A 22803-nucleotide genomic window follows, 5' to 3' on the forward strand; every position below is an offset into this window, starting at 1 on the left:
TATACACTAGATATGTTACCTGTCAAAGACAGGTAATATAATACATTTTAAAATATTTCATATTTCTTGTCCTACATGTACCTTCAAAGCTTTTGCACAGTATCCTTGTGTGTCAGAACCTCTCTTGATTGGTGCTCACTCTCTCCAGCACATTTCTGTAAAGCCTGCTCCTCAGACTCTGACATTTTGAGGAACCTTGCTTGCTTCCCATCTTTTGATGGTGACTGTCAGCATGCCTCATATGCCTTTACTCATCCTCGTGTGTCCCACATTCGCACATCCTCTTTCAATCATAGCGGGTTGCTCTAAAGGCCCGGACACGCACACACGCCCCCCCCCCCCCACACACACACACTTATATTAGTCCTAAACAAAAATGCACCCTTACTTCAAATTGAGAAAGCTTGCTTAAGATTAGCAGCAGTGTCAAGAGAATCTAATTTAGATTTAGCAGTCAAGCTGATGCATTGTCTCTAACATCACTCTTCGGCATTGGATGGCCTCTGGATGATGGCATGGTGAAGAGACCCCAAGCACTGCTATTAGGTTTAATTTACAGTATGCCAGTTTTAGAGTCATCAATCAAATTGATATGTCCTGAAGATGTGGCAGGAAAACGCATCTGGCGAAATCCCACACAGACACAAGAAAAATGTTAATACTCCACACATATAGTGTCCAGGCTGAGGTTTGAATTTGTAACTCAAGGGATGTGAAGCAATAGTTCTTAGGAATGCATCATTGTTACCAGTTAGGGAATACTATCATTACAATTAAATGGTGCTTTTATATGCTTATGCTTGTACAGGTTTTGTGGCTCACATTTATTTTGTTTATGGTAGCTACTTCCATGTTGATTGTCTTTAGTGGTTTTAACCATTTCTGGTACATGTAATTATCAAAAGAGTCAACATATGTGTATGAATAAAGTGGTAAATCATATGCATTACACATGTTGCTTGCTTTCTTTAACTATTTTTATATACATTTGGAGACCGATGTATAAACAGACTATACTGCTGAAACTCATTATGTTTTCATTTGTGTATTTATTCTTTTTAGTTGTACAAAAAAAGAAAATGAAGACAGTGTTTCCTGTAAATTCCAAGTCTTAATACCAGACACCCCTGATGTTTCTGTGATTCCTGATGATGATAATAAGGAAAACCAAATCAGTGATTCAGATTCAGATGGCCCAGTACTTTACAGGGATGAGGATGAGGAGGAAGATGATGATGAAGATGAATCAACATCAAGTACTTTCTTTTTTTAGCATATAATTTGGTAGAAGACATACAGTCATATGAAAAAGTTTGGGAACCCCTCTCAGCCTGCATAATAATTTACTTTCAACAAAAAAGATAACAGTGGTATATCTTTCATTGTCTAGGAACATCTGAGTACTGGGATGTTTTCCGAACAAAGATATTTAGTGAAGCAGTATTTAGTTGTATGAAATTAAATCAAATGTGAAAAACTGGCTGTGCAAAAATGTGGGTCCCCTTGTAATTTTGCTGATTTGAATGCATGTCACTGCTCAATACTGATTACTTGCAACACCAAATTGGTTGGATTAGCTCGTTAAGCCTTCAACTTCATAGACAGGTGTGTCCAATCATGAGAAAGGGTATTTAAGGTGGTCAGTTGCAAGTTGTGCTTCCCTTTGACTCTCCTCTGAAGAGTGACAGCATGGGATCCTCAAAGCAACTCTCAAAAGATCTGAAAACAAAGATTGTTCAGTATCATGGTTTAGGGCAGTGGTTCTCAAACTGTGGGGTGGGCTCCCCTAGGGTGGCGCGAAGTAACAAAAAGGGGGGCACGAAGATGTGAAAAAAAGAAAACAAGAATCGAAAATATGAAAAATACATCTATTGAAACCAAAACAAATTAACTTAAACTACATTCTGATACTAGAAAAATAAATATAGAGTTAAATAAATGTTGATAAAAATTAAGTAGGTATAATAAAATATGCATCTATGATATATCATTAATTTAAAAAGAACAAATTGGTATTAGTGGGCTCCTTTCAAAAAAACGTTAGGGGGGCGCGATTAAAACTGTTATGAAAACTCGGGTCGCAAATACTTAAAGGTTGAGAAACGCTGGTTTAGGGAAAGGCTACAAAAAGCTATATCAGAGGTTTAAACTGTCGGTTTCAACTGTAAGGAATGTTCTCAGGAAATGGAAGGCCACAGGCACAGTTGCTGTTAAACCCAGGTCTGGCAGGCCAAGAAAAATACAGAAGCGGCATATGCGCAGGATTGTGAGAATGGTCATAGCCAACCCACAGATCATCTCCAAAGACCTGCAAGAACATCTTGCTGCAGATGGTGTATCTGTACATCGTTCTACAATTCAATGCAATTTGCACAAAGAACATCTGTATGTCAGGGTGATGAGAAAGAAGCCCTTTCTGCACTCACGCCACAAACGGAGTCGCTTGTTGTATGCAAATGCTCATTTAGACAAGCCAGATTAATTTTGGAACATAGTGCTTTGGACTGATGAGACAAAAACTGAGTTATTTGGTCAGAACAAAAAAGTGCTTTGCATGGGTCAAGAAAAATGCCTGCCACCTACTGTAAAATTTGGTGGAGGTTCCATCATGCTGTGTGGCTAGTTCAGGGACTGGGGCCCTTCTTAAAGTCGAGGGTCGGATGAATTCAACCCAATATCAACAAATTCTTCAGGATAATGTTCAAGCATCAGTCACAAAGTTGAAGTTACGCAGGGGTTGGACATTCCAACAAGACAATAACTCAAAACACAGTTCGAAATCTACAAAGGCTTTCATGCAGAGGGAGAAGTACAATGTTCTGGAATAGCCATCACAGTCCCCTGACTTGAATATCATCGAAAATCTATGGGATGATTTGAAGCAGGCTGTCCATGCTCAGCAGCCATCAAATTTAACTGAACTGGAGAGATTTTGTATGGAAGAATGGTCAAAAATACCCCCATCCAGAAACCAGACACTCATCAAAGGCTATAGGAGGTGTCTAGAGGCTGTTATATTTGCAAAAAGAGGCTCAACTAAGTATTGATGTAATATCTCTGTTGGGGTGCCCAAATTTATGCACCTGTCTAATTTTGTTATGATGCATAATGCATATTTTCTGTTAATCCAATAAACTTAATGCCACTGCTGAAATACTATGGTTTCCATAAGGCATGTCATATATTAAAAGGAAATTGCTACTTTGAAAGCTCAGACAATGATAAACAAAAATCCAAAGAATTAAGAGGAGTTCCCAAACTTTTTCATGACTGTATAGTCTGCTTGATGTTATACTTTTATAAGAAATATACAGTATATTTTCATTGCATGAACATAGGTTTATAAGTATATCTTTTGTTCAATTCTACCACAGACAGATCTGTATTAGCTAATTTAATTTTTCTGAAAGGGTTAGAAGGTAGATACAGAGGTTGATTAAGGAGTTGCATTTGTTTCTGGTGCGCGGGAATCTGTTGTGCACTTATAGATGCAGCGAGAAATGTATAATGTTTCAGTTTTTCTCAACAGCTTAATGATTTCTTGTAATTAAAGCCCCTCCTACAGGATATCAGAAACCCCTTCAATAGATAATTTCCTCTTTCCTTTCCAGTCCCTGCTGTTATTAAGATAAATATCATCCCAAGCAGAAATCTTAAGTGCCCATTCTTTTGATCTCCACTCTATAAATACTGGGTTATTGTCAGATTTCTCTTTTTCAGGATTGATTTTGGAACAATACAAAACCACATCTAAAACATAGTTGTATTGATCCATAACAGAAAATGGGAGATTTCTGCACTGCCTAATCTAAAAAGTATCATTAGATATTTATCATTCTCAATTTGCCCAAGTATTTATCTTTGTTTTAAAGTGAAATCTGAAAATCCTCTCTCTTCATAGATTTGAAAATACATTATTATTATTATTATTATTATTTTAAAAAAAAAACAAAGGTTGTCAAGAGTGACTTCACTTTACACCCCACTTTTCTCTCACACATTTTTAAGATTTACTAATTGTGCTTAGAAGTTCTGTGGATACTATCCAAAATAGACCCTCCAGTTGTGAGCATATTGGCACTTTTCATTTTCTCCAGTGTATTGACCTGTAGCTGACTTTCCTGGATTTTGTTAGGGGTGGTGTGATGTACACATTTCAGGACATGCAGTGCAAATCCACTTTTATTATGAAATGTATTACACATTTGTTGTATTCTGTGCCATTTCAGTAACTGCTTCTACCTCAATTAGAAGATTTTTTTTTTCTTTTGCATTCTGTAAATGGGAAAATCAGTTTTGGTATAAAGAGACAGATATCCCAGATTTTGTTCATTATTCCCTCAATCAATGACCATTTTTGTAGCCATCATAAATCTCTTTAGCTGTGGTTTAAGGCAGCTGCAAATTTAAGTGCATTCAATAAAAATATTATTCATCCCTTATTGCTGCTGCTTCATAGCACCAAGAGTACTGGTTTGAAATTCCACATAGGCATTCCCTTTTTTTTTTTTTTTTTTCAGATATTCATAAATTATTCCAGCAACATAAAATTACTTAGGTTTGGTTTGTGCTTTTGTGTACACTTTCATGGATTGTTTGGGGGTGGGAAGGATGATGGATGATAGGTGATACTGGGGTTCAGAGTGTAGTGAGGAGGTTTTCTGTAATTATTTACAATTTTTATTGTTCATTATCATATTTTAAGTATATATATATATATATATATATATATATATATATATATATATATATATAATACTAGCTTTTTCCATTAAAATATTATGAAGTTTTTATAATAAAATACAAATGTTTTAAATAAGTTGTATCTGTGAATCAATATTTTGTTTTGCAGATTCTCTTGCAAGTAAAATACGAAGAAGGGATACGCTTGCCATAAAACTGGGTAACAGGCCAAGCAAAAAAGAACTTGAGGAGAAGAATATTCTTCCAAGGACTTCAGAAGAGGAGAGACAAGAAATTAGACAGCAAATAGGGTGCAAGTTGGTTAGGTAATGAATTCCAGTGTTCCAAAAATGTGTGTTATTTTGTTATTCCCCAGTAATTTATTTATTAGCTGGGAATGTTGAAAATGCATATAACAGGCAAGGAAATGCAAATAACTTGTTGACTGTCAATTGCAACTATGTAAGTTAAAATTAAATACAAAGTTAAAGTATGCATTTTTTCTGGGCATTTTAAATGTTCTAAAAAAGCAGTCCTGTTGTCAGAATGTGCTGTGGTGCATTTGATTTCCAGAGTGGGCTTAAAAACTAAAAGTTAATAAAATTTGCATAATATGAGCCAGTGTCAATATTTTGTCATGTGGGGCATCATTAATACAACTGTTCAGTAGGTTGTACATTTTAAAATGTGCAGAAAGCTTATATTGACATTAATTGAAAAAGCTACAAAAACCATTGCACTATATAGATAGATAGGTTGTTAACTAATGTGAAAAGAATGAAGAGCAGTTTGGGATAGCAATCATAAACACATGTTAATCATATTTTAGGTCTGACCACATATAACACCAAGTGTATTAGTTCATGGGCCAGAAATACCTCTTTGCCGTCCGTTGAAAGTTAGGCTGTAAAATATATTGAACTTATTGAAAGCATTTAGAAATTCACTCCACACACCATCCTAAAAAATAATGACAAGAATATAGATATCAGCAAAGTAGTTACTTCATAATTGATTCAGCACCTTCAAATATTTATATTAGATTCTTGAAAGTTTGTACAGTGAGTTACATAAATACAAATAAAAACTGTGAAAGGTAAAAAAATTTTTGTTAGCACCAGGGAAAATTTGGAAGGACAGTGCAAAGGAGTGAGTCTAAACATTTATATAATTGTATAAACCTCAAACATATATATATTTTTTAATCTAGGTATGCTTTATCTAGTGGTATTCATCAGTTATTACTAATAACATTCATATTTTATTCTAAAAAACTGCGGTGGGTTGGCACCCTGCCCAGGATTGATTCCTGCCTTGTGCCCTGTGTTGGCTGGGATTGGCTCCAGCAGACCCCCGTGACCCTGTGTTTGGATTCAGTGGGTTGGGAAATGGATGTATGGATGGATTCTAAAAAACCAAGATCCTACAAATTACTAAAGGGTTAAAATGGTTAGTTGACAATGTCACGCATTAGCAATCACTTGGTGCAAATAAAAATTTTCTTTACATTGCTGATGATAGTATTTTCTCATCTAGTGTGGATGAGTTCATTGAACTAAATACCAGTTAGCATGTTAACCTTAGAACTCAATGCTTTCTTACTTCAGATTAATAATTTTTAACTAAAGTCATAATATTCCAGCTATGCATGTCAGGTTAACTGGTGATTCTAAATTGGTCCTGTGTGTGTGTATGTGTATGAATAGATCCTGATATGATATATATCTATATGTAAGTTGGATTTTATTTTGCACCCAATGCTAATTTGATACACCATTGCCTGCCATGACCACAGGTTGGAATTTGAAAGTGCTACCTTCAGAATTGTGATAAAGTACAATAAAGTGTCAAGCCAGAATATCCAGGCTCTGCCTGTTATCTACATCAGACAGATGTTTTCAAATGTACTGGGTCAAATATGTAAAATGAGTATTACATTTAGATTTATGAAAATTTTATATTTTCTTAAGTATAAATCTTTTGTATATATAATCACTGAATTCCATGGAGAGTTGCAAAGTAATGTTGTTGTCAAATCTGTTTTGGCTTACATTTAAAACAAAAAATGTTTTTGCTTCGTCGCAGGCGGTTGAGTCAAAGGCCAACAACTGAAGAGCTGGAACAAAGAAACATACTGAAACGTGAGTATTCTTAATATTTTTGTTTTGCCAGTGGTAAACGCAAGCCAGGAGCACAGTATGCAGAGCAAACCTATCAGATACTCTACTTTATTGATAGTTATCAAAATCTTGTCTCCTTAAGCTTTGATACTATTGTCATACAATAAAACAATAAATGCCATTTGCTTATTAGTTCTTAATTATTATTATTATTTGAATTTTACTCCTAATAATATTCAACAGTGTCATTAATGAAAGTATACTCCATGAGTTATTCTGTTCACTTGTCTTTCATGTGAGTTTGTTCTAGAATTATTTCTTTTAAACAACATATTGTCATGATTTTTACCATAGATGTTAGAAAGATAGTTTAAAGGTAAGTAAAGTAAATATTTTCCAGATAAAATTCAAACAGAAAATAATCAAAATGTTTTCAAGAATGGGAAAAATTAAGTTTTTGTTTTGTAAGTGATTGTGATAATGTTACATTTTTTATGAGGAATAAAAAAAATTGTGATATAATTGTATTCCATTAACACTGGGGTTTTTTCATGTAAAAAAATCATTTTTAGATTCAGAAGAAATTTAGTCATAATGCTGCTTTTTGTTAACCAAACTTGGCTTTCTCTCCCACATATTGTAATAGTTTCATTACTTGACAATTAAATGGAAGTAAATGTCAATTTGCAGGAGACAGAATCTTACGAAAAGCAAAGTAGACTGAAAAACAAACAAACCTGAAAGTGAACAGTATATTTAACATTAAAATTGTATTATACTTTATATATATTTTCATAATAACAAAATTTACTTAAGGACAGGCAAGATGTAATTAGAAGAAGCAATTATTTTTAAGTTATATAATGTCTCTTACCATGAAAGGGTGTTTGTTTGCACTGTTTTCAGATGTTCCCAAAATGGGATATATCACCATCCTCACCACCCACAAATAACATGGCATCAGAAAAATAAATACTATGCTAAATTAAAATTTGCTGTTATATGTTCCACACCACAGAAAAAAATGAAGAGGAGGAGCAAGAAGCTAAACAAGAAATCAAAAGAAGACTTTCCAGAAAGGTGAATAACAATATTCTTTGGTTTATTTTGACAACACATAATCACCTAATATACAAATCCTTGCATGCATAGGGACACTATTGTAATGGGAGTCATTTATCAAAATCACAGCTTTCTAAAGGGAAAGGCATAGACAAGACTTTATCTTGGTTTTGTTCAGGTCTTAAAATATTTTCTAAAAGGTTTATTCATAACCTGTTTGCTTTTTATTTGCATACCTAAAATTTAGTGTCTTTTTAGTAGCTTTTTAGGATTTCCTTTCCTTCACTTTCAATTAAAATTTTCTAAGTGTCTTAGTTCTGCAGGTGAATTTTGAAGACACTTGGCTGTAATGATTTCTTCCTATCTTTGTTTCTTTTTTTTATGTTTTTATTAGTCACAATAGTAGAAAAACAATAGATAGAGTTAATAGATAATCAACATTTTTATCAGAAAAGTAAGTTAATTGCTTCACCCCATCACTCCTCCAGCACACTCTTCCTTAATTAAAAAAAAGTGGGGTATTCAGGTTGAATTCCATTAGAACAAGCTCTGTTTTAATGAAATCATCAACCTGATATTTTTTTTCATCCTGGTCAATTTCCTGCAGAACTAATGTTAAAAAACCTTATTATAGCAAAGACTATTTTATCTACAAAATTCATTACAAAGAAGTAATTTTTCTTTAGAAAAAAGAAAAAATGTAAAAAAGATACAAAACACATATAATTCTTACATACTTGCCCATGTAATTAGCAATTCAGGATCTCCACTGAACAGCCAAATAGATCACACTTTTATGTCATTTGGTTTATTCAATAGTCATCATACTCTTGCAATGGAGGGTAACTCGAAAAGGGTTACTGCAGACCAGTGCCATTGTGGGCGTATCTATGGGCAGGATAACTGTCCATCAAATTTCACTTCAGCTGTTCTTGCAGAGTTCTGGAAGTTCACCATAGCTAGAATCTGTTGCTTATTTCTGGGTTTCTCAAGGTATGGTTTGAATATGCTGAGCACTTCAGAATGGGTAATCCACCTGAAGCTTAAACATGTTGGGCCTGGCCATGAGGGACCATCTAGGAAAAGCTTGGATTGCTGCTAGAAGAGTTGTTGGTGATCCTAGCAGGGGATGCTTACCCTATAGTTTGAGTGTGGATCCCAATGCCCTAGAGCAGTGAAAGGGACACTGTGCTGCCATTTTTACATCGTCTTTTGGATGAGATGTAAAACTGTGGTCCTGGCTCTACATGGTCATAAAAGATACCTGAGGATCTTTTGTAAAGAGTAAGGTATTTCCTGATGTCCTTGCTAATGGCCATTACCCTCTTGTCATTCTCATTTCCTAGTTATCCACCATCTGCCCATTAGTGGTGGTTGAAGTGTTGTTGTTTTTTTCTTCCTCTTTCTGTTTCTGCTACTCAACCAATTTTCAAAGTGTTTCATAAAGAAATTTTACCCTAGGAACACCTGCACACAGTAATCTTTTTGTTTTCATTTGGTTGCATTTGTATTTGTTTTAAAATTTTATACGTGCATCCAAATGTACATCCAATAATTCTTATTTACGAATGTGACCACAAGTATCTTTTTATGTGAAACTTTTCCAGGTTAAAAAAAATGCTGATTCACAAAAATACTCATAGCAGCCAGAGAGAGCTGGTCAGTCCATTAGAAATCCCTGTTTATAGCGAATTACTTTCAGTCCCAAGCACTTAGTTTTAACAGAATTTGACCTGTATAAATGATAACTTTACATCACCACTACTCCCTCAACGCACTCCTGCTGCTCTACATGATGTTTGAAAGTTATAAAAATTCACTGCTTAAATAAATACAAAATATTTAAAAATTAATCACTAATTCACCCCTCTTGACGGAAAATAATACTTTTCCAAATCATTTTAACTCCCTGAAAGTCTCCAAGTCTCTATTACAATAGACAAACTCTGATTTTGCCCTGGATGTAATCAGTAACTTTAGCCGTAGTACCATATAGGTCATTAAGTTCTTTTCTTTTTTCCTTATTGTCATTGCCTGCTTTGCTTGACCAAAAACAAAATTTCCATTCATGGCAGTCTTACATTCTTTTCTCCACTGAGTATTCGGAAAGCCTTTTAGAAAACTGTAGAAAGTCGTTTTCACACATGCTTGGTAAAAGTCATTTTTTCCTATCACATTAAAAAAAAAAGCTCTCAAGACTAATGGTTTTTATTTTAAACATATTCCTTGTTAAAAACATGGACTAATAAAACTTTGACAAGGATGATAGTCATTTTAAATGGAGTAAAGAGTTAACAAATGCCAGTTAACTTTATGGAAAATTACTAAAACCAGATCGGTCAATGGCAGCAGTTCTAGACCATATCTCTACAGTATTTGGAGCCTAAAAGTCTCAATCTTACTTTAGATATCAGTCAGGCTCTGATCTGATAAGTGCTTTTATGTCCCCTTGCAAATCAGTTTTATGAAGCGAGAAGAACAAGCATATCTACAGACAGGAGACATGCAATATTCATATAAACAATTTGAATTCCTTGTACATGTCATCTGTAATTTAATATTCAGTCCATTAAAATCATGGGTGAAGCACTCATGGCAATCACCTATACCCATTTTAAATAGATTCAACCTAACCAAGTATGCAGAAACTATTCTTGCTTTGCAAATTTAGTGTCTAAATAATGTGTCAGTATTGAAATCCTTTATTTCTGCTGTGTGCATCAAAGGGTATGTACTGTAACTGTAAGCTGCCCTCAGATCTGAATAACACATATACAGAGAATTACCAACTTTCATAACCCGTCAAAAATCTGTGGAGTCTCCAGTCTAGAAGCCCAGTAAAAGTTTTTTTTACCTTTTTGTTTTAGTTCAAGTAATAAAAGTTTAAATTTTGTATGATTTTTGTCAATGGTTATTATGGTGATTTTATGTTGATTGTGTAATTATAGAATACACAAGTACTTTGTATTTAGCAAAAACATTTAGTAGAGATTAATTTCAACAATACATATTTGTTTATAGCTTAGTGTAAGACCCACAGTTGCAGAGCTGGTGGCACGTCGTATTCTCCGGTTTAATGAGTATGTGGAAGTAACTGATGCCAAGGATTATGACCGGAGAGCAGATAAGCCATGGACAAGACTAACACCAGCTGATAAGGTAAGGTTATAGCAACAAATTGCATCTTTTCAAACTTCTATATCTAGTTTCTAGTTTTATTAAGTATTATGTATGTTACTTTGTATTTTGTGTGTGTCCCCATGTACACTAACTGCTAAGATATATAAAAATATCATTGTATGGCTGGATAAATTAGGTAAAATAAATTTTATATTTAGCCCTATAACAAGATTTTAAATGTTACATTAATGCATTACTAGTTAGTGCCCATACACTAAGTGCTACATCCATGTTGCTATTGTGTTTTTTCTTCTTTTAAACTTTAGCTACTGTATTTAAAAAAAAAAAAATCTGCAAAAAATAGAAACAACTACATTTAACTGGAAAAAATTATCTTGTGTTTACTCGCTCCCTAATGTTACTGCTTTTTTAATATTTTGTGGTGTTCTCCTGTAGTTGCTATTTGGAGGCCAAGTTTAATTTTAGCAAAGAAATTCCACTCCATTAAGGCAGGTGTATTAATTTCACTTACTGACAATAAGATGAAAATCTATGAAGTTGCATTTATTTTCTTCCATAGAAGAATTTACCTGCATGTTGTTTTTGGAAAATTGCTTTCAATAATTCATGACTTGTTTCATAGAATAGGGTGACACTCCTTTCTCAGCCACTGCATGTCCTCTCTGAGAAATTGTTTGCAGTGGAAACTGAATACAGGTCTTTGGAATCATAACCGCAGGTTCTTACCACAGAGCTATTGGATATCTCAATTTAACCAGCTGCAGAGCTGGCTCTTACATTTGTGACATGTTTTCTAACATAGTGGCAATCTCCTCTTTGTTAAGCTTTGCTTATTTTAACATCAAAGTCTGAATGTTTCTTGACCAGTGAAACTACATCGATAGTCTGAAGTGCGTGGCTAAGTGACTTTCACATTTCCCCTGATGCAAACAATCGTTGCTGCATTGTGAAAAGTGCTTAGTGGGGCTACTGTCTTTCTTGTCCTTCTGTTTTATTGCAGTCATTTTGCTTTTTTGCCATGTACTTGTACCACAATAAATGTTCAGGTGACAGAATTTACTGGTATATCACAGTGTGCCTGTTGTACAGTGCCCTGTGCATCAATATCACGAACCATGTCAGTGTCTGATGATCACTTCACATAGTCATCACTATCGCTTGATTCAACTAATGGTTCAGTTTCAGCTTGTTTTAAAACTGGTTTTACAACTTCAAGTTTACATTCCATTGTATTTTGGTTGAAGGCTCCACCCCATTTATGAATATTGAGAAGTTAATTTAGATTGGCATAATGTCTTGCAGCATGATGTTTTCACCCACTAGATGGCACAAAAATACTGTTGCTATAGTTATCCAGGCTAAACAGTCTAAAGTGGCTCATTATAAGTCACCCTCGAGGAAGACTCGAGAATAACTGTATTTACATAGAATTCCGAGCCCATGTTATGCTCGTTGTTAATGCCAAGGTAGTTAAAGTACAGGCAGAAATAATCCAAAATAGTTGATCTCTAACTGTAAATGCATACTTTAAGGAATCTTAAACTGTATACACTCTCTTTCTAGTACAGTGGGCCCTTGACTTACGAACTCAATTCGTTCACGAGGGCTGCTTGTAACTCAAGTTGGTTGTAAGTCAAGACTATTTTTCCCATAAGAAATAATGGAAATACCCATAATGCGTTCTGAACCTCCCACAGCAACACTTACTTAACCTTTTCATAATAGAAAAGGGCTGTATAATGTCCATAATTTACCAAAACACCAATAATTTTTCTAATGTACTAACCTACCAGAAACAACAATTCCATACTGTACAGTGATCCCTCGCTATGTCGCGCTTCGCCTTTCGCGGCTTCACTCTATCGCGGATTTTATATGGAAGCATATTTAAATATATATCGCGGACTTTTTGCTGGTTCGCGGATTTCTGCGGACAATGGGTCTTTTAATTTCTGGTACATGCTTCCTCAGTTGGTTTGCCCAGTTGATTTCATACAAGGGACGCTATTGGCAGATGGCTGAGAAGCTACCCAACTTACTTTCTCTCTCTCTCTCTCTCTTGCGCTGACTTTCTCTGATCCTGACGTAGGGGGTGTGAGCAGGGGGGCTGTTCGCACACCTAGACGATACGGACGCTCGTCTAAAAATGCTGAAAGATTATCTTCACGTTGCTATCTTTTGTGCAGCTGCTTCCTGAAACGACATGCTGCACGGTGCTTCGCATACTTAAAAGCTCAAAGGGCACGTATTGATTTTTGACTGAAAAACAAACTCTGTCTCTCTCTCTCTCTCTCTCTCTCTCTGCTCCTGACGGAGGGGGTGTGAGCTTCCGCCTTCAACAGCTTTGTGCCGCGGTGCTTCGCATACTTAAAAGACAAACAGCCCTATTGATTTGTTTGCTAGAGATTGTTTTCTCTATCTATGTGACATTCTGTGCTCCTGACACGCACTCCTTTGAAGAGGAAGATATGTTTGCATTCTTTTAATTGTGAGACAGAACTGTCATCTCTGTCTTGTCATGGAGCACAGTTTAAACTTTTGAAAAAGAGACAAATGTTTGTTTGCAGTGTTTGAATAACGTTCCTGTCTCTCTACAACCTCCTGTGTTTCTGCGCAAATCTGTGACCCAAGCATGACAATATAAAAATAACCATATAAACATATGGTTTCTACTTCGCGGATTTTCTTATTTCGCGGGTGGCTCTGGAACGCAACCCCCGCGATGGAGGAGGGATTACTGTACTCACCATTTAAGTTGACATCTTTGGGTTGCAGGAAGGGAGGAGGAGGAGAATGAAATGGAAGGTGGTTATTGTTTGGAAGGAGCCTCCTTATACAAATCTTTTCATTGTAAAATTGTCGAGATGGTGGATTTTGACATGCTGTACATATTAGCGAGATCAGTCACACGAACGCCACTCTCATATTTCTGCACAATTTCCTTCTTTGTTTCGATTGTGATCGCTTTCTTTAACTTCGTTACCTTCTCTTCCTTCCTTAGCAATTATCAAAATAAATTATATAAATCACTGCACTAACTGAAATTACGTCAACAAACACATGTATCTGGGCTCCGACTGACGCTTACGAATGCTCTTGGCTGTTTGTTTACAATTGCGCAAGCGGATACATGTGACCGCATTCAGGTCGTAACGCAAGATGTTGGTCGTAAATCAAAACAAAAATTTTGGTCGTAAATCAAGTTGTTCGCATGTCAGGCTGGTCGTATATCAAGGGTCAACTGTACTTTATTTGTTTCAATTATATGTGACATTTCCATGTCTAAAGAAATCAGAAAACATATTTTACTGGGTAGCTACTTACTTTTTGTAACAAGACTTCTGTGGTTGTATCTTTTTTATTCAGAAGTCTGTGTCCTTTTAAATCAGAAATATAGTGCATTTTATAATTAATAGTTAAGATGTGTACTAAAGGTTCTTCTCATTGATTTTTATTTAAAAAGAAAAAAAAAGTTTAGTGAAATATTTTCCACCTTTTTACAGTATAAAGATGATAGATACTAAAATAGTGTCTAAAAGTAGTCTACAGAGGAGTGGCTAATTACTTTTCAGTTTAATCTGTATGTCATTAGAAAGAAGGAAATGTGAAAAAAATGAAAATCAATCTGTATTTTGAATAGAACTTTTTCACAGAGCAGGTTTATGAAATATTTTAGAGAAGGCACATCAGAACAATTCAAAATAAAGATAAAACAGAAAGCAAAATCTATAAGACAACTGTTGCATATATTTCTTACATTTTTTATAAAGTACATATTTTGGCAAATCTGAATACAGTGAAACACGTCTTATGAACAGCCTAAATAATATGCAGAGGTTTTCACCAAATAGTAGAATTACTAAACATTACAACTAGTAACCATAGGAATCTAATGTTTGGCTATCAGGTCTAGTAGTTTTGCTCTTATTTGACCAATCCAGTATCCTCACTGATCAAGGTCAATAGTTTACCATTATGACATGACCACAATATTTTTGAAGTAGGATTTGGTAAACCCTCCTCTCATATATGGGTCCTATTTGAATTTAACTTAATATCAAAGTACTAATTAGTTGAGACTTGTTGCTGGCTCAAGTTTCAATAGTGTACACACTAATTCCTAATGTCACATTTGCAAAATGTATTATAAGATTGTGGCCAATGATGTTGTTAGATCAAGAGTGTTTTTTGAAAATGTCTATTGTTGGTTGTCCATTATTTGCTCAAGTTGCATGTAATAACCGTTCTTCATCACCTCAATAACATTCTCCGTGGAACATTAGTCCATGTGCCTAGTTAATGTATAGGCATGAACAGATACTTTGAGGCAATTTGCTTGTTTATGACAATAACTGTAACCCACAGCCAAAACTTTCCTTATATCTGCACATGTCTTTTATGACTGAGTTAGGGACATATTACTCTCATTTGAAAACACTTGTCTCATTAGCCCATTCTTTGTAGACATATAAGTTGATATTTTCCAGCCTTTGCCACCTACTCTTCTTCTCCTCAAAAAAATCTTTCATGTTTCAAACTTCTCCATCCTTTGTGAAAATCTACAGGTCAACTAACACTGTATCTTTTCCTCTAAACTGATCAAGAATATGATGATGCAGTTTTTTATATTTTTTCTGTCCATCATGAATGCTATTACTTGCTTGGTTTTTAATAAAGTTGTTCTTTTATTAAATGTTTTTAATCCTATAGGCTGCCATTAGAAAAGAACTGAATGAGTTCAAGAGTAATGAAATGGAAGTTCATAAAGACAGTGTGCAGTTCACAAGGTAAGAAGTAAATGCCAAAGTTCTAAGTAAGCCAACATACACTAGTGTGATATTGTACCTGCTGTTAATATATTCACTTTAATTTTATTTTTGTGCTTCCCATAATGCTTATGTTGAACATTTAAAATTAAACATGGTAATGTATTTTATTAACTAAGGTTGTGAGGATAGGATGTTGTGTGAGGTGCATATGCAGCACTTATTTGTTTTTTTTTATTTTGTAATGTTTAGAGTGATAATAGTGGTAGATCTGTTATGGTGAAATTGAAGTAAACAAGATCTTTATTATTATTTGTAATTTGTTACTGTATCTTTTATGCTCTTTATCTCTTGTGGTCATACATTACTTAGAAAGTTAAAAGACAGGTTTTCAAATCATTAATTACATACCCAATACATATCATTTAATTATTTAGCTGATTATATATTTCCCTTATTTACCATCTCTTATTCCATAATTTTACTTAGAATTGTGACACTATAATGTGGTAACATATGACAAATAAACAGAGTATTAGGGTATGGGGAGAATGATATTTTAACTGTTCTGAAAAAGTATTAAAAATGTAAAATATGTTTTAGTTCAGAACAGTTTGCAGTAGTGGATGCATATGCTGTTACTTTAAAATTATGATCAGTGTAGTGTTTACTTCAGAGTCTAGAATATAATCTTGCTGTCAATTAATTTTTCATTCATCACATTAGGGATGATAATTTCATTCATGACAATATTTGTTTTTTTGATTAACTACTGTGGCTGTTTAATGGACCACGGCAAACTGTTATTGGGTGAAAGTGAGTTACTGTCTATCTATTATAAAAAGAAATCCTGTCCTGGAAAGCAAAAAGCAAGTCTACGATACGTGATCTTCTTGGAAGACATTTTAAAGACCTGTGAGACCAAAGACACGCCCTACTTACAATCTGTCAAATAGGACAATAGGCAGCAAAACATTTAGCCTTGTGAAGGATTTGAGCACACACAGATCCAGGGCTCTCAGCGCATATAACGCATATAAGGACAGTACGTTATAAATTAAATGTCGACATATAAGCGAAGAAGAAAGCAGCACGGAGAAGAGAGACTCAAATGCGTTGGACAGAGAAAAGAGCAAAAAAGAATAATTGAGGTGCAAATTCAGAAAATAAGGAAAGTAATTATCAGTGGAATTGGAAAAAAAAGAACGTCCAATCCGGCTCAGAATTAAAAGACAATGAGTAAAAGACAAAGTAGAACTTCATAAAGACGTTTACAAACGTTGACGCTAAACACATGCAGAGCAGGTTAGAGACTATGAAACCAGGGAAATTAGAAAGGCTCAAAAAAAAAAAAAAACCGTTGGCACTATACACATGTGGAGAAAGTTAAAGGATATGAAAGTAGGAAAATTAGAAAATATAAAAAAGAAAGTAAAGATCGCAGTAGCACAAACAAACAAACTGCCTCATTTAACTATGCACCAGTCTAACTTTGGTTTTGCACAATAATTACTACACTATTGCACCTTAACACTTAATTCTACTTTATTCACATAATTTTACTTATTTATTATGTTCTACTATACTGTTATCTTTCAATCTATGACTTTTTGTTAATCTAACTGATATTCTTCTAACTTTGCACAGTTTTTGATAAGTGGATCAGGATGCATTTCACTGTGTGTTGTCCTGTATAACTATGCATGTGACAAATAAACAATCTTGAGAATTTCAAAAACGGAGTTTACCGCACATGCATTTATTGGTTACTTTGTTAGTGTATATATATTTATCTGTCCGCTTATTTAAAAAGCTAAATTTACCCCAGGAGTCAAAAACGTTCTGTCTAGCCCTTGTACAAAAACCTAGACAAAAGCTGGGGTATCACCTTGGTAACCCCATGTACTTTTGGAACTGTGATAGGAAAATAGCACGACTTTACAGACAGGAGTTCAATGCAGAACTCTACTTACTTTTTTACTTTGTAAAAAGAAATTAACTGCTGATGATGTAGATCATTTTGTCTATGCTGAAATTCCAAACAGAGAAACCTATCCTGACCTCATTAAAAAGATTCAGCATATTGGGACTTGCAAGATTACAAATATTGTTTTTACAGAAGTTCTGAAATAAAAGTGAAACTAATGAAATAGCAACAATTCAAAGAAAAAAAAAACTTATAAGTGTGTATCCGGAAAACCAAACACGGGGGTTGGCAAGCGAGGCGAGCAGGGGGCGAAGCCCCCTAGTCATTAATAATGAAATGATAGCTGACTTTTTACCAAAGACTAAGATAGCCTAGTCCCACGGAGTCAAGCATGTTTTTTGTAACAATAAAATATGTCTTACTCATTAAAATCTTACTAGTTCTTTTTAAAAAACCTGCTTCACTTTCTTCTAGTTCATGCACTGTAAATGTTTTGGACAAAATTGAAAACACAAGTGAAGCAAACATGATTAGGTTTGTTAAGGCAACATTAATGGGGTAAGAATATATCTTTAAAATAATGTTAGATTTATTATTGTTGTCTACATATTCTGGTAGAACATGTAGGGTATTTTCAATTAGATGGAAATTTTATTTTAGTTCTTTAGATGTGCAATCAGAACTTGGATGCTGTGCAACATCCTTCATGGTCTGTGGTTCTGCACATTTACTGTTTTAAAAAGTATATTACTACAAAAAACTGCATCTCTAGTGGCTCTTTGTTATTAACATCAAAGACCTCATTTAACCCAAGTTCTTTTCCCCTCCTTTTACTAGATCATCAATTTACTCAAATGTACATCCTGGAATTCATATTTTTCTGGATGTTGCTGCCACTTTTTTCATCCTTATGTTTATTCTGACTGCATTGTTGCATCTCTGAGAGATAGAGGCCACGTTTGACCAGCAGCAATACATCATTCACTGTTATCGCTAGTCCAAAAATGTCTTTGAATACCAAAGAATAATTGGTTTACAGAAGTGTTTTCCTTGGAACAGGTCATGCTTATTTTTAACATAGTATTGTTTTCCACACACACTATACTCACATTTATTTACATATATGTTTAACAGGAATGGTTTTGAAAGATGTTTTTGCCATAAACATTTTATCTGTCATAAACACAGACTTGCCATAGGTCAGCTGATATTGATGGTACTATTGCTCTTTGCTGTTTAAATCAACACCCCTACTTTGAGATCCACCATCATGAGGTTTGAATTGGTTTAGAAATGTCTCACTCAGTGAATTTCCTAATTGTCCCTTTCCAAACTTAGAACAGATTCTTTCATAGTTGTCACCAGACGTATAATATATGTCTGGCCATGCATGACTAGTGATAGCCCATTTATTTACCATACCTCACTGGTTGAGGGGAAACACTGGCAATAACAAAAACACTCACTCACACAGGGGTAATCTATATTGACTCAACAACTGCATATAGAGAAACCACATTCAGACACTGGAACATTGTGCACACTTCATACAGTCTTGGATTTTAAACCACTGTGCCACATTGACTGGGGTAATTTACATTTTAAAGATGTGTTAAAAACAATAAAGGTGGAAAATTTCAACCCTGTAGTTACAATATGTGGTGAATTCAGCCATGTGACTGTGGAAGGAACAATGACACATTTCTATCAGTTTGTGATTGATTCCACTTGAGGAAATAAAAAGCTGGACCTGCTGTATTCAACTGTTAGCAATGCCTTTAAATCTAATCTACTAGCTCCTCTAGAGAAATCTGACCACAACAGCTACAAACCAGTTTTTAGACTGCAACCTGTTACCACCAGAATAGTGAGGAAGTGGAGTCTGGAAACTGAAGTGGCTGTGTTTGACTACTTCCAAATGACAGACTAGGAAATAAAGTTCAAGTCACATGGGGACAATATTGAGGGACTATGTCACTGCAGCACAGATTATATTAACTTTGGTGTTGACACAGTTGTACCCACAAGGACAGTGTGATTTGTTTTCCAAACAACAAGCCCTGGATTACTAAGGAACTAAAAGGTTCCTAAATGAGAAAAGGAGAATTCATATGCAGTGACAGAGAGTCTCTGAAGGATGTACAGCATGTGCTAAAGAAAAAGCTGAGTGAAGGAAGGATGCTTACAAAGATAAAATAGAAAACAACCCACTCAGAATATCATGAAGGATGGACTGGGTTTAACACTAGAATCCCTGAAGCCTATGAAAAAAACTCATAATCCTGGGCCACCTTAAATTCCTTTGCACCTCTCCTTATCATTCTTTTGTTTTACAAATGTGTCAGTCAGCCAAAGCAGCCTACTATTCCATCCCCCCACCAATTCCCCTGAGGAGTCTGAAGTTTTCCCAGCTCAAGTCTCTTTATCATGGTGCGAGGTGCCTGGAGTTGTATAGGGTAAATAATATATCATTATTTAGAATACATACATTTCATGTGTGTTCCATGACTACAAAAATCTGTGTAAGTGTAGGATGACATGAAATGTGAGGTAAGAAATGCTGAACACATACATAAAATAGAAACCTTTTCCAAGTTATACTAATAATGACGTGAAGTGTGTAATGTGTGAAGACTTTAGTCCAAATATCAAATAAACGTGCACTTTTTTCAAAAATATAACCAAAGAAAAAAAAAGCATTCAATTTACATGTTGCTGTCAATGAGTTAAAAACCCAAGCTCAAGTGTTAATTGACAGAAAGTTGATATGTATTCTTGGATGGAGTAAAGGTAAGAACTGTTGCCTTATAACCTAAAGGTTCCAGGTTCGAGGTCGGACGCTCCACGTTTTGAGTAGTGAGCTGCTATTATTATTACTATAATATAGACAGCTTCTTCACAGCGCTTTCACTGGGTAATAGATTGGTGCACCGCAATTTACCCTATACAACTTCAGGCTCCTCAAAATACAATAAACAAGACTTGAAATGGACAACTTCAGCTCCGTCGGTGGGGAAAATGGGTATAGGATAGCAGGCTGCTTGTGCTGATCGAGACATATGCAAAACAAAAGACACTGATGAGGAGAGGAGGAATTTAAGATGGCAAGGGATTACGAGTTTTTTCGTAGGCTTCAGGGATTCTAGTGTTAATTACAGGAATCTAGCAATCGAGGGCTCATGTGCTAGAAGGAGATGTGAAGAAAGCTAACACCCTGAACCAATTTTTTAAATAGATTTTCTCTCCCATTGCCATCTTCTTATGACCAGTATCCCCACACCATCCCTGCTACATCAGCAATTCCTACCATGTCAACTGAAATGGCCTGTGGCAAGTACTCCTCTGACCAGCAGTGTTGGCTGTCCATAACTGAAGATCAAGTAAGGAGAGAACCGAGGAAGCTACACAGAGGAAAAGCTGTGGGACTAGCTGTAGTCAGTCCTCGAGTTCCTATGGCATGTGCTGACCAATTTTGTGGTGTCCTGTGTCATCTGTTCAGTCTGTCCCTAAGGCTTCTTAAAAGTGATAATGCTGAGGAAAACATTGTGTAATGTTCCTGTTTGAAAGAAAGCAGGTGCCTCTTCAACTAATGACAACAGACTAGCGGCACTGACGTCTCACATCATAAAGACCTTTGAGAGCCTGGTCCTGGAGTATATCAGTCATTTTGTAGTAGACCACCTGGACCCACTATTGGGCAAAAATTGAAGCAAAGGATACAATTATCTATCAGCTATGTAAGGTTTTTTTCTCACCTGGGCAAAGCTTGGCAACACTTTGAGGATTATATGTTTCAGATGGATGAGCCTAGGGTGTCCTGGATAACAAACTATCTGTCGGGCAGACCGCAGGTTGTAAGAGTCAAGGACTGTGTTTCTGATACAGATGTCAGCAACACTGGAGCAGCATAAGGAATAGTTCTGTTTCCTTTTCACTCTCCTCTGTACACTTCTGACTACAAATATAATACCAGGTCACGTGACTGCAGAAATTCTCAGATGATTCTGCACTTATAGGGTGTATTGATAAATGGGGTGAGATAAATTATAGGAGTCAGGTGGAGATGTTTGTTTCTTAGTGCAGAGAGAATTTTCTGCATCTTAACATCAGCAAATCCAAGGAATTGGGTATTGAGTTTCGCCGCACCAAATAACCTCTGTGTCTTGTCACTAGTTGAGAAGTAGATGTAGATGTGGTCCACTCCTACAAGTTCTTGGTGGTCCATATTAATGACAGGTTGGACTGGTCTCAGAACACAGAATTACATAAGCCTGGGCAGAGCAGGCTTTTTTTTCCCCTTAAAAGACTGTGTCCCTTTAATATGGAAAGTGACATCCTTCACATTTTTTATAACTCTGTGATGGCATGTGTTATTTTGTACACTGTGGTTTGCTGGGCTGGTAACATAAATTCAAGGAAGGCCTAACAAATTAACAAGCTATTTAAAAGGGAAAGCTCAGTTATAGGATGTACTCTGCACACCCTGGAGGTAGCAGCGAAGGAGAAAATTAAAACAAAACTGAGTACTATTATGAACAATGCTGCACGTCCTATCACTGAAACACTAACACTGAGTATTTTCAGCCAACAAATTATTCAGCAGAAGTGTGTCGAGAAACGCTAGGGCTCGTTTATACCAACAGCAGTACATTTGCATAATGTCTTACTGTGACAGCCAAGTCAGAACTTTTTTCTTTTTAATTTTTTTTGGTTTACAGTCATTCTGGTTTGTATTCTGACCAAAGTGTGTGTATTTATTTATTCATTTAAAGAAATGTAAAAAAATTCCATGGGGACAAATAAAGCTCTATCTATTTTTCCATCCAACCAAATAAGGTAAAATGCAGTTTGAAAAATCCACAAAACTTAACTAATCAAATACTATTTGTACCTTTTCTTTGTAGCTCAAATTGTTCTAACATTTGCATGAATTTAGAAATATACTGTGTGCGCTTTATTGCTTATGCTAAAAAGAGTTAATTAATATGAAGGGAGTGCAATATTTAAGTAGGCACAACTAACTGGCATAAGTAATTTAAATAGTGAAAGCACCTAACCAGAATACTTAATGTTATTACCTCAGCCTCACTTTACTGGGATCTAC

General features: G+C 35.3%; 1 protein-coding gene across 5 annotated transcripts in view; it reads left to right on the forward strand.

Annotated features, from left to right (window-relative positions):
• The window catches only part of phactr2 (phosphatase and actin regulator 2), a 374544-nt gene that overhangs the window by 343990 nt on the left and 7751 nt on the right, over positions 1 to 22803 (forward strand). For all 5 annotated transcript variants that reach the window (XM_028797302.2, XM_051924262.1, XM_051924261.1 and 2 more), the window contains 6 exons: positions 1063 to 1256; positions 4853 to 5009; positions 6769 to 6824; positions 7822 to 7883; positions 10887 to 11024; positions 15717 to 15793. In XM_028797302.2, the coding sequence (XP_028653135.2) occupies positions 1063 to 1256; positions 4853 to 5009; positions 6769 to 6824; positions 7822 to 7883; positions 10887 to 11024; positions 15717 to 15793 (684 nt within the window). The remainder of the gene's footprint in view (positions 1 to 1062; positions 1257 to 4852; positions 5010 to 6768; positions 6825 to 7821; positions 7884 to 10886; positions 11025 to 15716; positions 15794 to 22803) is intronic.

This window comes from Erpetoichthys calabaricus, chromosome 3 (genome assembly GCF_900747795.2).
Source record: "Erpetoichthys calabaricus chromosome 3, fErpCal1.3, whole genome shotgun sequence".
NCBI lineage: Eukaryota > Metazoa > Chordata > Cladistia > Polypteriformes > Polypteridae > Erpetoichthys > Erpetoichthys calabaricus.